The sequence below is a fragment of the Micromesistius poutassou genome (genome assembly GCF_964030765.1).
Source record: "Micromesistius poutassou genome assembly, chromosome: 20".
In the NCBI taxonomy this organism is placed as follows: Eukaryota; Metazoa; Chordata; class Actinopteri; order Gadiformes; family Gadidae; genus Micromesistius; species Micromesistius poutassou.
This window is the reverse complement of record NC_140290.1, coordinates 8,304,517-8,322,335: the sequence shown is the minus strand read 5'-3', so window position 1 is coordinate 8,322,335 and position 17,819 is coordinate 8,304,517. Positions and strand designations below refer to the sequence as shown.

At 45.1% G+C, this 17,819-nt stretch overlaps 1 protein-coding gene across 1 annotated transcript in view; it reads right to left on the bottom strand.

Annotated features, from left to right (window-relative positions):
* Positions 1–149: 149 nt before the first annotated feature.
* LOC311365475 (NXPE family member 3-like) overlaps positions 150–17,819 on the bottom strand; it is a 42,273-nt gene continuing 24,603 nt past the window's right edge. The window contains exons 3-7 of the mRNA XM_084485022.1: positions 3,018–3,199; positions 1,623–2,374; positions 1,468–1,538; positions 1,144–1,359; positions 150–1,035 (exon numbers count right to left, since the gene is read on the bottom strand). Coding sequence (XP_084341148.1) covers positions 485–1,035; positions 1,144–1,359; positions 1,468–1,538; positions 1,623–2,374; positions 3,018–3,199 — 1,772 coding nt within the window. The 3' untranslated portion in view covers positions 150–484. The remainder of the gene's footprint in view (positions 1,036–1,143; positions 1,360–1,467; positions 1,539–1,622; positions 2,375–3,017; positions 3,200–17,819) is intronic.

Sequence of the window (17,819 nt, the reverse complement as noted above, 5' to 3'; positions counted from 1 at the left end):
GCAAGAAAATGCAATAAATTAAATAAATAAAACAAATGGGATCCTCAGGATCCTAAGAAACAAATACATAACCAATTAACATGATGTCTCAGTGACGGTGTCTGAAACAATTCAAAATTACACCAACACAATTACACCGCCACCACAAAGGACATTCAAAACCAGGGTAGTGGTACTGGGTGATACACATCTGTCCTTGATTGTGGACACAGTCATGTTTACTTTGAAATGACCCCAACATAAAGCGATGATGGTTAAAGATCTTACAATTTATATATTGAAATATTGATACTAGAAAAGACCAAATGATGCTCATTCGGTTGGGGGGCCAAACTGTGTGGCTAGGGTGTCGATAGATACTGGGTTCAATCTCCCATGTCCTGAGTCTGCCTGTAGGCATCCTTGAGCAAGGTGCTTAACACCTACCTGCTCCTCAATCACATGTATCTGAATCCACTACTTCCCCCACCTTCTTTCTTTGCCATTAGCTCCTCTTCTTCTTGTGAGGACACACATGAGACAGGATGAGATTCACCATGTTCTTGATAATGGGCGGGGGCGGGTGTATGTTGTGGGGGCTTTGATGGGCTAAAGTCATCTCCCAGGCATCCACAAACACAACACCCAGGCCCATGAACATGGTCCTGAGAACCTTGTCAATCTGCAGCGAGAACCAGTCGCTGCTGTGCATGCTCATCCCTGGGTTCATTGCCACAAAGTTAGCTGAGCGAATCACCACAAGGGTTCCGGGGCCCCGGTCCAGGAGCCGTACCAGCGCCTGGCGAATGTGCCGCATGCGGCGTATGTAGACCTCCAAGGGGAAGGATGTGAAGTGGGCCCAGATGCTGAAGACCACCACGGTGTCGGGGCCTCCGGCCAGGCCGTCCAGCTCATTGGCAACGTAGCGTAGCTCGCTGGTGCTGACGGGGGCAATTCTGATGGGCGGACCGTGACAGCGGTAGTTCATCAGGATGTTGTTTTTATTGTCCACTGCCATTAAGGGCCCCACCTTCCTTGAACGGTGCAGGTTGAAATCTGATTTGAATGAGAGATCGAAAGAACACATTGGAAATTAACATGAATAAGGACATGAATAAGGGTCAGAGCATCGTGCGCACAGAGAGATAAGGTGTCAGTGCTCACCTGGTATGAAAGCGCTGAGGTACTCAAACCACTGCCTCATCGTGGAGTCTCCGTACATGTGGATCACCTTGCCAGTCAGGCACTGCGTGATGGACGAGGAGTCGTTAAACTGGCGAACAGAAGTTCCACCGAAGGACCTCCAAGTGCCTTGGTAGTAATAGCCAGAAGGGGTGTACTTGACTGGCTCTGCTTTGATGGTGCTGTTTTCTAGTCCATCTGGAATATAAATATGACACTAATGTCAAAAGATGAAATACATACAACTGGGCACCACCACCACATAAGCAACCTCCTCCATAAACTGTAGCAGCAATGACTGTGTACCTATCTTCTGAGGAAGCACGTTGATCCGATCAGGTCCTGACGCATGGATGATAACTTTGATGTTTATACGGCTGTGAGTAATAAAACATATATATAAAACACATTTCCAAAGTTATAAATGACATGAACGAGAAAAGCATCATACAGTGCCAGACCTCTGAAAGAGCAGAGCTTCTTTGTTGGTGAAGAGGGGCTTCTCATAGCCTCCCATGGCGTGGGTGATCCTGGTGTCACAGCTCAGCAGCTTAGGCTTCAAGCAGTACCAGGGCTCCCCTGTGTGGAGGTTTGTGTAGTTGCACAGTGGTTTCTGTGGGGAATCAGGTGGCAGGCACGGGATGCACGTGGTGGTCTCGGACAGCTTGCCAGAGCGGAACAGACTCTGGAAGAAGACCCGGTTTGGCCGCTGCTCCCGGAGCCGCTGCAGCACGGCCACGGCCTCACTGGAGTGCACCATGGTGATCTGCACCTGGGCCTCGCCCCCCCACAGCAGGGGAAACAGTGCTGAGTAGGAGCCATTGAGGTGATCCACTACCTTGCCCGCCACCCCAGCCTGCAGCTCCGGGGAGTGCAACCGGGCCACCAGGAAGTCCCCGCCGTGGCGCTTGGGACTGCCCTGGAAGTCGTGCATCTGGACCAGGGCCTCCAGCTGGTCCCCAACATGCCACTCCCTCAGGTCCATTGAGGGCAGGATGGTGAACAGGCTGTGAACAGGGTCGCTGGTCAGGTTGAGGGGCGCAGGGGCGGGGCGGGCGGGGAGCTTGGGCCAGGCGATGGCTTTGAGGAGGTAGTAATCTTCCAGGGCTTCGTCGGGGGTGGGCTCCAGGCCCAGGTGGCTGCAGAAGGTGTGGGTTTGGTACAAAGGGAGGGGCCCCTTCTGGGTGAAGGCTGTGTTGCTGCAGTTCTGGTGCTGCAAACATATTGACGAGAAGAGAGGTTTGGTTTAAAGTGAAGCTGACAGTGGCATTAAACAGACTTTATATTCGCCGTTTTCCGGTCATGTTGGCTGTGGCCCGGCACTTTGCACACTGTTTGTTGGGCATAAAACTTTCAGAGGTGCGGACACATGACAAATCGGTGTATCTGCCGTGAGTGAGGGCCGGGATTATATCATTTTGGTTGGTGCCTGCTCGCAAAGTTTACACACGCCGGAAAAAATATATATCATCTTTGTCATTGTGATAGCCTCACCTCTCCACTGTGATAGCCACTGTTTGGTGAGGTTGATGGCGCATACTTGTGGCCGTGCATCACCCAGGTGGGTGCTGCACACTGGTAGAGGAGGAGGTGTGATATCCCCCCAAAAACTCAGTATGCAAGTGAGTGAGTGCCTTCAATAGTCCAATATAAATTTATAGATGTATTATCATTAAGGTATATTTCAAGTTTCTTCAGGAAGGCCAAGCAGCAAGTTGTAATAAACAATATTATCAAGGATAATAAATACTACAATTTCACCTATGCTCACCGATTCACTAGGGAATTTTACAATGTTGTATTAAACAAAATGTTACTTTATCACAAACAAACAAAATGACTGATGCAACACTAACCTCCAGAGTGAGAATGTTACGCAGCAGGAACATGACACCAGAGAGTGCGAGGATAAGGAAGATGAGGGCATATCTGGACCGATATCGAGACATGATGATCCCCTTTAGCCTCCCATGGTTAGCTACTGTTTCATTTTCCGTTGTCAACATTGTGGCAGGAGTAGTACTGGTGTTTGTTAACACTTAAACAATAGAGAAGAGATACAATTAAAAACATGTATTTTTCACAGATTAGAATGTGTGTGTGTGTGTGTGTGTGTGTGTGTGTGTGTGTGTGTGTGTGTGTGTGTGTGTGTGTGTGTGTGTGTGTGTGGTGTGGAGGGGGGCATAAGATTCATCACACTGATAGTAAATCGCACCACCAACAACACAATTGCTACCAGTTAATTTGATGTCCTTAGGAGTCCGCTATTAGGCAGCTTGGGAATAACAAAATGTTACACTAAAAGCTATGGATCCAAATACAGTGTCACTATTCTGTGTGTCTAATTATGTATTTGTATACTTCTAAGACCCTCCCTCTTTCCCTATAAGCTTGCGTAGACCTAGGCTACCTACATGCTTCATTACAGTTTTTCACAATTGCTTCACATTTCCTGATAGACTACCTCACTTTCTCAAAACTCTAAACACAAATTTCAAAACTCACACACAAAATTCAAAATCCTACACTTCTTTTGCAAAAGCACACTCTGCCCTCAAAACAGTGTTAACTCTTCACTAAATTGTATTTTCTTTTCAAATGACAAACTACTTCTAATCACCCATTGAACACTGGTGTGCAGAATGGAAAACACTATAGTATGAATGGAAAACACTATATGAATGCTTAATCAGTATGCTAACCAAATAGGGGCAGACGCTTCAGCTTATATCAAGTCCCCCTTCTCACATTCTTAAGAGTAACAAACAAATGTCATACATACATTGTGTTTACATATACATGCATACACTTACCTACATATATACATACATACATATCCATAAGGGTCAATACTTATATCCAGTACATTTCCACCATAAGATGGATAATATCCTAATGATAACCATAATGAGAATAATGATGTTCATCATCATCACCATTATCAACATTCTCATAGAGCGATACTACTCAATGTCTATACTTATCTAGTGTCATGTCTTTCTTCTGTGACCCTTCTATAGCAAATTGCAGATTGCTAATTGCACAACAGCCTTTGGAGTTTAGAAATGTGATTGGCAGTGTGTTCTGTGTGAACACCAAGAGAGGGAATTCAGGAAGAGTGTGCAAGATATTGAGAATTGTGTGTAGTGTTGTGAAAAATGTGTGGTTTGGAATGGGAATCTGAGCCTAAAGCAGAAAATGTGCTTAGAGTTCAGCAGAATTGGTTTGGCAGTTGGTACATGAGTTTCAGGTTGTGCACATTGTGTCTGATGTTCAAATTAATGTTTAAACTATTGTGAAAAACTGTAACTGAAATTCTGATAAAATTCACATTTGTCACTAGAAATGTTATCAAAAGGCATTTAAGTGCTGAAACTATCTTGAAATGTCACATTTGCCACTGAGACTAAAACAAATGTAATCCATTTTGTTTTGGCTAGAACAAAATGGATGCCAGAACCTTGACATACGTGACATATTGCTTTTGTTTTGAACATTAAGGGGCTAAAATGTTCATATGGGTTGTTTTGGACAACCTATATTAGGGGTCTGCAACCTTCACTATCAAGAGAGCCATTTTTTGCCAACTACAATGCATCTGGAGCCACAAAACCTATTCGCCCCCTAAAATGAAGATAACAGTGTATAGAGTTTATATATATATAAAATAACTAATATCCTATAGTTTATTGAATTTATGAAGTTATAGAATTTAAAAAAGAAAATGATTTACATTTTTTTTCTGTTTTTAACAAAGGACCATGTTGTAGGCTAACTTGGAAATAAAATAATAATAATAAAATATGCAAACCTGTTTGAGTCCTTCCCTTATTTGTGGAAAAGTAATAAAACACCAAGTAGCCAACTTTTAATAAATGCAAACATGACCAAGATGGTTACATTTGCAAACATATTTCATCTGGATGTGAGGTGTTTTTTTTCCTAGGTCGCATCGGTGCCAGTAAGAAAACTGATACCAAGTAATACATCAGAATCGCTAATATCGATAATGTTACATTTTATTATTCAAAGCGGCATATGCATGTGTGTCATTATGAGGTTACCATCATAAAAACACTAAATCTAAACATTTTCATGACCATGCAATGATATGCCAAAGGTTGGCAATCATTGTAAGGGGAGTGGTATAATACATTTACATTTACATTTAGGGCATTTAGCAGACGCTTTTATCCAAAGCGACTCATAGAACCAAGTGCAAGTACTAACAATCGCCAGGCTAACCCCATTCCCCGTATACAGCAGTGATAGCTAGCTACTGCAGATGCTACACAATTAAGTACATGCTACACAACATGCATGTGCAACACAATTAAGTACATGCTACACAATTAAGTACAATGAATGAATACAACCTGCATTAAGTGTGTTCATTAAGGGCCAGGACGTACAACAAACAATAGTGCATAGGGACTGAATGGCTATGTAAAGTCTAGGTGAACTCTGAACAGGTGGGTTTTGAGTCATTTGCGGAAACTAGTGAGCGACTCTGCGCTTGTTCCACCACTGTGGTCCCAAGATAGAGAAGAGTTGTGATTTAGCTGATCGACCTTTGGTTGCTCTTAGTGATGGCGGTACCAGACGTCCAGCTGAGGTAGAGCGGAGGGATCGAGCTGGGGTGTGTGGTTTGACCAAGGCTTGGAGGTAGGCAGGGGCAGTTCCATCGACCGCCTTGTATGCCAGTACCATCATCTTGAATCTGATGCAGGCTACTACAGGGAGCCAGTGGAGGTGGCGGAAGAGGGGAGTCACATGGGAAAATTTAGGTAGGCTGAACACTGTAATGTTCATGTTGGGTTCTTCAATAAACACACCGTAGGTAACTTGAAGAGAAGTGCTTTATGTATACGAAGCATAGGATACACAAAGTAACATTGACTCCCCTCTTACATTGACTTAACACGGAACTACCGTTAACATGCAGCGCGCCAGTCCTACTGCGCATGCTCTGCCTGACAGTCTAATAACTGAATTGCCAAACCATGTTGATATCATTACATCTCCCTTTCTTAAAATAAGAATGTAACACATATATAAAAACACATACTTCATTTTTCAATACTTCTCTTTAACTCTTATAAACTGTAATTATTAACTGCAACAGTTACTTATTTAAATATTTTCAATTTGTTAGATCATTAGAATATTCCAGAGAAAGTATAAACTCATAACTTTACAACAATACTCCTTTTCCATTCCTTCTTTTATATAAACAACTTTCTTAACTGTTTTTTTTTTTTTTTAACTGCAAATATCTCACATCCTGTTCAATAAGCCTCACTGGTGGCTTCACAGCCCTGGAAACTCTTTTGAAGGGCAGTTCTTGCACAGGAACTAGTGCCTCAGGTGATGAGCTATCCGAGTGTACAGGCTGTTCTGCAGCAACTGAGTGTCCAGGTTGTTCAGCAGCGGCATCAGCTCTTTGATCTGCTGCGGCTGGTCCCATAATGTGTCGCCGGTTCCGTCTCAGCACTGCTCCATCCTCTGTTTGAATGGTGTACGACCTTGGATGCACTTAATTTAGAACAGTCGCTTTCTGTGCCCATGTATTTGTTTTATCTTTGAGCCTCACATAATCACCAGTATGCAGTTCAGGTAGGTTCTGTGTTCCTTTATCATTGTAGAATTTCTGTTTTGCCTTTTGCCGCTCCTTGAACCTCTGTACTTTTCCCCCCTCCTTTGTCTTCAGCAGGTTCCCACGTCTCACGTCCCATTAGGAGTTGTGCTGGTGAAATACCGCACTCTAGTGGCGTTGTGCGGTACACAAGCAGGCTTCGGTAAAAGTCAGCTCTGCTGTCTTTTGCTTTACACAGCAACCTCTTCACAGTCTGGACCGACTTTTCTGCCAAACCATTAGACTGCGGGTAGTGAGGACTTGACGTTGTGTGTACAAAGTTCCATTCTTCTGCAAAGCGTAGAAAACTGGCGCTAGAAAATTGTGGTCCATTGTCTGTGAAGACTTCGCTTGGCACGCCATGTCTGGAGAATATGGCCTTCATAGACGTTACAACAGCCTCCGCTGTTTTAGTGTGTAGTTCACAGACCTCTGGATACAGGGAATAATAGTCTATCACCACAATGTAGTCTTTCCCTGCAGAAACAAATAGGTCAGCGCCCACCTTTTGATATGGTCTGTCAGGCACTGTGTGCGGCTTAAGTGGCTCAGCTCTATTGCTTGCATGATATCTCAAACATGTTGTGCAGTTTGCCACCTCATTTGCCATATCTTGGTTGATTCGAGGCCAGTACATCACTTCACGTGCTCTTTTCTTTTCAATCCCAAGATGCCCTTCGTGTATTTTCTTGAATTTCCTTTCGCAGACTCCTCAGGATGACTATCTTGCTTCCTTTATAGATGACGTCTCCTACCACCGACAGTTCTGCCCTGCAGTTCCAGTATTCTGTGATTTCAGGTGAACAACCCTGCTTATCATTGGGCCACCCCTCAGTGATGAATTTACACAGGCCTTTTAGTGTTTCATCTCGGGTTGTCTCTGTTCTTATGAGCTCCATTTTCGCGTCCGCCACTGGCAGTGCCTTTGTGATCATGTTCACATAAATATCCACGTCATCACTCATCTTAGTGTGCGCTGGCTCCTGTGGGTCAACTGCTCTTGACAATGTGTCCGCTGTGTACATCAGCTTGCCTGGGGTATACATTACATCCAGCGAGTAGCGTTGCAGCCGGATCATCATCCTCTGTATTCTCAGTGGGCAGTCATTGAGTGGCTTTTGAAACAATGCGATCAGCGGCTTATGGTCAGTTTCAACGCTTATGTTCTGTCCTGAAACAAACTGGTGAAATCTTTCACAGGCATATGTTAAGCTGAGCAGTTCTTTCTCGATTTGTGCATATCGCGTCTCTGCGTCTGTCATTGAGCGTGATGCATATGTGATTGGTTGCCAGTCATCATATTTTTGTAGAAGAACAGCTCAGAGCCCACTCTGTGATGCATCTGATGAGATTTTTATGGGCTTCGCTGGATCATAGAACCTCAGAACTGGTTCTAATGTGAGCTGTGTCTTCAGTTCTTTCCATGACTTTTCATGTTCATGACTCCATTCCCATTCTGTCTTCTTTTCAGTCAGCTGTCTCAGAGGTGCCATGCGTTCGGAGAGATTGGGTATGAACTTTCCCATGTAGTTTATCATGCCATTAAATCTCTGTATGTCCTTCTTACATTGTGGCTTTGGCATGTTTTCTATTGCAGACACTTTCCTGGGATCTGGTCTGATGCCCTCGCTGCTCAGGATGTCCCCCACAAATGTCAGTTCTTTCACCCCAAGCTGGCATTTCTCTTTATTCAGCTTTAAGTTTGCTGTTCTTGTTGCCTTGAGAACTTGTTTTAGCCTCTCATCGTGTTCAGCTTTCATACTTCCCCATACTATGATGTCATCCATGGATGTGTCCACTCCTTCCAGATGTTCATAGATCATGTGTATTGTCTTATGATACACCTCAGGTGCTGAAGCTATGCCAAATGGTAACCGAAGAAACCTATATCTACCGAATGGGCTGTTGAATGTACACAGTTTTGAACTTTCGTTGTCCAGCTTCATTTGCCAAAATCCAGATGATGCATCTAGCTTGCTGAAGTACTTTGCATTTGCAAACTGTGACATTATTTCTTCTCTTGTGGGAAGTTTGAAGTGTTCTCTTTTTATTGCTCTGTTCAAGTTTCTGGGATCCATACACACTCTAGGCTTGCCATTTTTCTTTTCTACAATAACAAGCAAACTCACCCAGTCAGTTGGCTCATCAATCTTTTCGATCACGTTGAGGCTTTCCATTCTGTCCAACTCGGTTTTCAGTGGCTTTTGAAGAGCAAATGGCACTTTTCGACATGAATTGATAGCTGGTGGCACATTTTTATCCACTCTGATTGTGTGTTCTCCAGGAAGGCACCCGAGACCCTGAAACAGGTCACTGTACTCTTCCATCAGGTCACCATAGACTGTTTCTCCTTCACTTTCCACCACAAGCACTCTCTTAACTAGGTTCAGTCTCTCACAAGCAGCTAAACCTAATATGGCCTGCACGTCTCTGTGAACCACAATGAATGCTAGTGTGTGTTCTCTGTCCTTGTGTGTCACTTTCACCAAGCATTTTCCTTTCACAGGTATTGCTGCTCCTGAATATCCACGTACTTTCACTTTTGTTGCCTGCACTTTAGGTCTGGGGCTGATTTTGTTGAATGTTGCCTCTGACATCACATTTGCCTGTGCTCCAGTATCTAGTTTCAATGCCATGTGTGTGTCATTTACTTTCAGTGTCATCATCCAGTCTTTTTTAACTGTGTTCTGTTCTGTCACCACATCCACATAAAAGTCATCAGAGTCACTCTCATCCACTGCATGAACTTTGCTCTGTTGGTTTTTACATTGCTGTGCATAATGGTTATTTTTGTTACAGTTGTGACATACTTTACCAAATGCGGGACATCTCCTGGGAGCATGCTGCGTGCCACAGCGATCGCATGTCTTTCCCTGTGCGTCCCTGCGCACTGGTGTATTGACGTCGGGAGCCGTGCTCTTCTTCTTGACTGCTGTTTGCGTCTCTTCTTACAGCATCCACGTTGCAGCTTTCACTAAACAGCTCTTTCGCTTGTGTTTTCACAGTTTCCGCTGCTCTACACATTCTCAGTGCTTTTTCTAGGTCCAAATCTTGTTCCCTTAATAGCCTCTCTCTTAGACTATTATCTGGAATCCCGCACACAAGTCTGTCCTTTATCAACGAGTCAGTCAGCTCTCCAAACTCACACGTCTTGCTTCGGTTTCTCAGGTCCGTTACATATTGATCAACAGTTTCTCCCGTTTTCTGCACACACGTGAAAAATCTGTGTCTCTCAAATGTCACGTTTCTTTTAGGGATACAGTAATCCTCAAACTTCTCAAGTATTTTATCCAATTCCATTTTGTGCGTGTCCTCTTGGAACTGAAAGTTATTATATACCTCCAGCGCTTCGTCACCCATAACATGCAAGAACACTGACGCCTTCATCTTAGCGCTCTTCTCGTCCGCACCGATCGCCGTCAGGTACAACAGAAAGCGTTGTTTAAATCTTCTCCAATTCTCCGCCACATTCCCTGTCAGCTGAAGGTTTGGTGGTGGTTGTAATGCTTGCATCTTCGCGTCGTTGTGTCTTCTTTCTCTGCCGGAAAGTAAATAGGCTAACAGTGTCCTCTCCTTGGGTTATTAGCGTAGCTCTTAGCTGCTCCCCGTGCTAGCTAGCTAGGCTTTTCCAACTTTTTCCTTTTCAAAATAAAACTGTACTCTAAGTCCATCTTCTGACACCATGTAATGTTTATGTTGGGTTCTTCAATAAACACACCGTAGGTAACTTGAAGAGAAGTGCTTTATGTATACGAAGCATAGGATACACAAGGTAACATTGACTCCCCTCTTACATTTACTTAACACGGAACTACCGTTAACATGCAGCGCGCCAGTCCTACTGCGCATGCTCTGCCTGACAGTCTAATAACTGAATTGCCAAACCATGTTGATATCATTACAAACACGAGGCATGCTGGCGCGTTCTGGATACACTGCAAAGGTTTAATAGCAGAGACCGGGAGTCCAGCTAAGAGCGAGTTGCAGTAGTCCAGGCGGGAGATGACCAGCGCTTGGACTAGAAGCTGAGAAGCTTCCCTTGTGAGGAAGGGCCGTATCCTGCGGATGTTGTAAAATGCAAATCTGCAGGATCAGGCCACTGTGGTGATGTTGGCAGTGCAACATAACTGGTTGTCTAGTACCACACCAAGGTTTCTGGCAGTTGGAGACGGAGATACAGTGATGTTCTCGACAGTGACCAGTAAGTCCAAGTGAGCAATGCCAAGTTTGGCGAGAGTGGCAAGGAGGATCTGGTGGTTCACCATGTCAGATGCTGCGGACAGGTCGAGGAGAATGAGAACCGATGAGAGGGACAAGGCTCTGGCAGCACGAAGGGACTCAGTCACCGCGAGAAGAGCCGTCTCAGTGGAGTGTGCCTTCTTGAAGCCTGACTGGTGAGGGTCAAGCAAGTTGTTATGTGAAAGATAGGAGGCCAGTTCGTTAGAGATGGCACGTTCAAGTGTAATAGAATTTCTACCTGCCCCCTGTGAGGCCCGGGTTTGATTCCCAACTGAAGCATGTATTAGCAAGCAACTTTTTCCCACTAAATGCATGTTAAAATACGTAAAAATAATAACATTTAAAACAAAAGTATTATTTTTATTATTGTAAATGTAATGTGCAAACATGAATTCTGTATCATCATGATTCAGGCCATATTAGTTTAATAATGCTATTGGAATTGAGTGCATTTCCCCCATAACCATAACATATCTCGCATTACCCTGTATTGTAGCTTGGTGCCTAAAAGGAGCTCCCTTAGGGACCAGTATCGCCGCCCCTCTTGCCTTCACGGAAAACTAACAGTGAAATATTTAGTTTTTCAATCTACACCTCAGTTTATTGTGAGCATCATTTTTCAGCTGAGTTTCCTTTCAAAGGGCAAGAACCATGTCCCTTTTCACCGGTTCTTTAACCCCATTTACATTCCAGCTACAAAATTTCACCTCTCTATTCTTTTCTCTATTGAATGTATCCTGCATTGCTAAGGTAATTTATTTTGATAGTCTTCGGCTTCCTTCTGTTCTGTACTCAATGTTCGCAGCCCTGAGTAATGCACCCGTCCCACCCCCATTTAAACATTACACAAAACCCTGAATGGTCCTAACCTGGACTACTTGAACTTGAGAAAAAAGTCCCCACACATACACAGAACAGATCAAAAACACAAAAACAGCATCCATAACCTAAGCTCTTAATCACTAACTTCCTTATACCCAAGCAGTAGCTCTGCAGTTTTACAGAAAAACATAGCTGCTTTCACATATGGCCGTGCATCCGTCTGATGGTTACAAAGAAACGCTGCACTACAGCACACAACTACAATGCATTTTCTAGTTCCTTCCTGTGGCTCATCAGAGTTCACATATCTGCATTACAGGGCTGTCTGCTCAATATCTTTTAAATATTTGGACTCATCACTGGCACTTGAGTATGCTGGAGCCAAATTAATGTCCTCAATTTGTTGACGGGTGATGTTTGCTGCCATCTTAATGGTTCTGTCCTTGACGGTTTTTGAAGAGAGAGGCATATCTCTGATTTTGTGAACATAATGAAGAATAATGAAGGCTTATTTCATGAATTCTCCGTCAGTGTACAGCTTGTCGTGCCTTACCATCTCCTGAGCTGCCACAAAACTACTAGCAGTAGTTTAATTTGGAGATGTTATCCTTCTTTAAAGCACATTTGCTCTGATCAGCTTTCGGCAACCGCTCTTCGTTCGTTCATCTCCGGCTGGGTACCTAGCAAATGCTGTTTGTTTGTTCTGGAAAAGTCTTTATTGTTTGCCAATTTCTAGCATACAGGTAAGCCAGCATCGTTGGCAGTAAAAGCAAACAAATCTGTCCACGCAGAATTAAACTATATTCTTTTGGGACTTTTCTTTTGTTTGTGTTATCCATGGTTAGCTTAGCCTCTCCTGGAACCGTCACCTTATCGTGGTGGAGAGGTTTGCATGTCCCTGTGAACCTGAGGACTGTGTTGTCTGGAGCCATGTGCTCCTGGTAGGGTCTCCCATGGCAGAGTGGTCTCAGGTGAGGGGCCAGACTAAGAATGGTTCACAAAGACCCCAATGAACATTCAAGAAAGAGGAAGAGAGACCCTGCCCGGAGGAAGCCCGGGGCCCCCGTCTGGAGCCAGGCCCAGACGGAGGGCTCGCCGGCAAGCGCCTGGTGGCCGGGTTTGCCACGGAGCCCGGCCGGGCACAGCCCGAAAAAGCTACGTGGCACCCCCTCCCTCTTCGTCCTGTGGGCCCACCACCTGCAGGGAGACCCGCTGGGGTCGAGTGCGCTGCCACATGGGTGGCAGTGAAAGTCGGGGGTCCCGACGGACCAGACCCGAGCGGCAGAAGCTGGCTCTGGGGACGTGGAACGTCACCTCACTGTGGGGAAAGGAACCGAAAATGCTAAAAGCTCTGGGTGTTGAGGGGCTGTCATGGTTGACACGCCTATTCAACATTGCGTGGGAGTCTGGTACAGTGCCAAAGGAATGGCAAACCGGGGTGGTGGTTCCCCTGTTCAAAAAGGGGGACCAGAGAGTGTGTGCCAATTACCGGGGTATCACACTTCTCAGCCTCCCTGGGAAAGTCTACTCTAAGGTGCTGGAAAGGAGGGTTTGGCCGATTGTCGAACCTCAGATTGAAGAGGAACAATGCGGTTTCCGCCCTGGACGTGGAACTACGGACCAGCCCTTCACTCTCGCAAGGATCCTGGAGGGGGCCTGGGAGTATGCCCATCCGGTCTACATGTGTTTTGTGGATTTGGAGAAGGCATATGACCGGGTCCCCCAGGAGAAACTGTGGGAGGTGCTGCGGGAGTACGGGGTAAGGGGTTCACTCCTCAGGGCCATCCAATCTCTGTACTCCCAAAGCGAGAGCTGTGTCTGGTGTTCTCGGCAGCCAGTCAGTTCCGTTCCCGGTGGGTGTTGGCCTCTGCCAGGGCTGCGCTTTGTCACCAATCCTGTTTGTGATATTCATGGACAGGATATCGAGGTGTAGTCATGGTGGGGAGGGGTTGCACTTCGGTGATCTGAGGATCTCAACACTGCTCTTTGCAGATGATGTGGTCCTGATGGCATCATCGGCCTGTGACCTTCAGCACTCACTGGATCGGCTGGCAGCCGAGTGTGCAGCGGCTGGGATGAGGATCAGCACCACTAAATCTGAGGCCATGACTCTTAGCAGGAAACCGGTGGATTGCCTTCTCCGGGTAGGAAATGAGTCCTTAGCCAGGTGAAGGAGTTCAAGTACCTTGGGGTCTTGTTCGCGAGTGAGGGTACGATGGAGCGTGAGATTGGCCGGAGAATCGGAGCAGCGGGGTCGGTATTGCGTTCGCTTTACCGCACTGTTGTGACGAAAAGAGAGCTGAGCCGCAAGACAAAGCTCTCGATCTACCGGTCGATCTTCGTTCCTATCCTCACCTATGGTCATGAGGGTTGGGTGATGACCGAAAGGACGAGATTGCGGATACAAGCGGCCAAGATGAGTTTTCTCAGGAGGGTGGCTGGCTTCTCCCTTAGGGATAGGGTGAGAAGTTCAGTCATCCGGGAGGAACTCGGATTAGAGCCGCTGCTCCTTTGCTTAGAAAGGAGTCAGTTGAGGTGGTTCGGGCATCTGGTAAGGATGCCCACTGGACGCCTCCCTTGGGAGGTGTTCCAGGCACGACCAGTGGGGAGGAGACCCCGGGGAAGACCCAGGACTAGGTGGAGAGATTATATCTCAACACTGGCCTGGGAACGCCTCGGGATCCCCCCGTCAGAGCTGGTCAATGTGGCCCGGGAAACGGAAGTCTGGGGCCCCCTGCTTGAGCTGCTGCCCCCGCGACCTGACCCCGGATAAGCGGATGACGATGAGATGAGATGAGATGAGATGGTTAGCTTACTGGGGGTCAGAATCTCAAGATTAGCCACCTGCAGGTGACTAATCTTCACGGTATGACCTTGATCTCTAAAATAATATAGTCATAAAAAATAGCCATTATTTATTTCCAACATAACACAAGCAACTGCAGAGGGGGAGGAGGAGCAACAGGGTTGCCGACCCCCTGACCTTTACAAATTAGCTATGGTCGTTTAGGTTGGAGGACAGGCTGGGTTAGTCTGGGGGGTAGCAATAGGTCAGGGTTCATTCACAACGTAGAGTCAGTGTTTGCTGTCTAGTGATACTGGTGATCATGCCATGTCAGGTGTGTGTGTGTGTGTGTGTGTGTGTGTGTGTGTGTGTGTGTGTGTGTGAAATCTGGACCCAGAAGCAGAATAAAGTTCCAAAAATTTATTTTAAGCAGAGCAAGGCATCAGCTCAAACAATAACAAAATGTGCCTGCTTCACAGGAGGAAATGCAAAAACATGCAAAAAGGGCACAAGGCCGCTGTTGACAAAAACAGGGGGAAAAACGAACAAAGAAGAGCCAGGTCAATGTCAGAAGATAAGTCCAGGGGCAGGCAAAAAGGTCCAAACAGCAGGTCAATCCATAAACAGACAGGCAGGCAGGCGGAAAACAGGGCGGAGATAACTGACTAGGCGAGATGAGAACAAACGTAAGACACGGTAGCACTAACAACACAGGGTAGAAATATGAGTAGTTACCACACAATGAGGAACCGGTGAGCAGGAAGAAAGGCGGGAAACAGAATAAGGCAGGTCAGATGCACAACAAAAAATTGACATATGTTGGACCATAACACAGAATAACCAGCAGGGGGCCACAGAGTCAATGAGTCCAAAACAGATGTGCCGACAGCTTCTCTGTCTGTTGTAGCAGTGATGTGTTATAGTTCTGTATGAGCCTAAGATTGCCTCAAGTTAACACATTATTACTTTCTCTTTTTATTCATTTATCTGGGCATTTTATGTGCCTTTATGGACAGGACAGTCAAGAAAGACAGGAAAGCGGGTCAGGGAAGAGAGGGAAGGACATGTAGTCTAGGACAACAGGTGGGTATCGAACCTGGATCGCTACAAGGCATACTGCCTGCATGGTTAGGGCACTGGTGGGTTGGGCCTCTGAGCCACCCCTTAAAGAGAGCGAGAGAGAGTAATATATAATGAGAGCAATACGGCTAGTCCAGATCATGTTCCATAAATCCTACACACACACAACAATATAAAGTTGGTTATTTGGTTATTTGTTTGTGTGTTATGCGTGCATGTGTGTACGTGCACGGCCCTGCATGTGCAAACACTGTATTCTCCACTGAGCTGCCAGCATCATATTTAGTCATGACATACCATCACCCACATTGTCACACTATTCAACTCCAGGGGCTGGACATCTGTATTTCGAGCGTGTGTATCTTTGTGTGTGGTGTGTTGCACAATAAATACCTATTCTGCCAAAAAAAATAAGTATACAGGCACATATGCCCGACATACCTTGGCTTTGTTTTTGACAAATGTTTTTTCTTCCATTTAATCCTCCCAGTGACAGGAGAAACGTGTAGATAGGTAGATACTCAAGCTAACGCATGAACTACTTGGATTCTTTTATACTTTGCTTTGATTCCGTTTGGGCCTTCATGATGGAGTGTGGTCAGGTAACAGGTTAGTGTGTGGGTGTGGACGGTAGTTCACCACACTGAACAGCCTTTTTGAGACTTCGGCTTCGGTTTGAGAACTTAATACAAATTGTGTTGCGTTGTATCTCACATGATATGATTTGAGTAGGTGAGTGAGTGAGTTGAGATTGTTTAATTAATATTTGACAATAGTTCATATTGTTCAAAAGTTGAAATTGCACTAGCGTTTTAGGCGATGTGTTGAGAAATAGGCAGAAAATTAATATGGGTCTTCTGCATTGTATTGTATGGTAAGTAAAGGGCAGTATGACCTTATAGATTCATATAGGTTTGCATGCATGCTGTTCATCCATTCACTGCAACAACAAAAAAATGTATAGCCAATCTAAACATTTCAATCTGACCATGGGCAAGTCAACACAGTTTCCGTTATTTGTGAAGACATTTAACCTTAAAAGCTGAAAGATCAATTAAACCGATTAAAAAAAATCATTTTAATTATTTAGTGGAGGCGGGGCCACCTCAATATGCCAACACTGTTCAATTGTGCATTAATTTAACAGTACTTTATCTGAATAGTTCATCATGTTATGCTGTCATCGCCTGAGCTCTTTCCTATAGATGAAGAGGCGAGGAGAATAGACATGTTGCTGCCATCATCAGGGCAAAGTTGACCAAGCATCTTCTACTTGATGCTGTGGAATATGCACCTTTTTTAAATAGTTCGGGTTCAATTATTTGAATTTGACCATCAATTTAGTCATCCCTGTATCGTTTGCTTCTCTTTTATTTGTTCTATACATTTTTCCTTCATCATGTAGCCTACAATCTTTTGCGCGACCAAGATCATATAGCATCTGGCCACAAGATGGCGCCATCGGCACACATTAACCATACTCCCAATCTCAGCGCAACTACTTTAGATCATCAAATAAGCTCGGCTAGAAAGTTTAACTCGTCTGAATTGTATTTTTTCCCAATAGGCCCATACTTGTTACATTCTTTATAAAAGCCAAAGTAGTCAGGCCCATTGCTTACAGTAGGAAACGTTTTACAACGGTCATTCCCTGAAATATCGGGTATTTCAAGGAATGACCGTTGTAAAATGTTTTAAACACATGTATAACTAACTGTGCTTAGGGCCTAAGCACAGTTAGTTATAAATGTGTTTAAAACATTCCACAAGTGGGTCTCTGTGACGAAGAGGTCTTTGCAAACCGTTGGGGCTACACATAGCCTATATGAAAGACATGAGACCAGAGAACCAGAAGCACCAGTGGAGCGCAAACAGAATGAGGAGGGAAAAGAACCCCGTCCTAATACCTCCCCTAACCCTAGATTTTTGCCCTAACCCTAGATTTTGCGCGTTCTCGTGTAGGGGTAGGGTGTCCCATTATTGTAGGGAGCAAGGGGGAGTGCTATTTTGCCCTTATAATCAACCCTCAAAACGTAGTGAGATCCGATGCAGGCTTAAAACGAAGTGGAAGATTTACTGTTGAGGGCAGTCCAAACC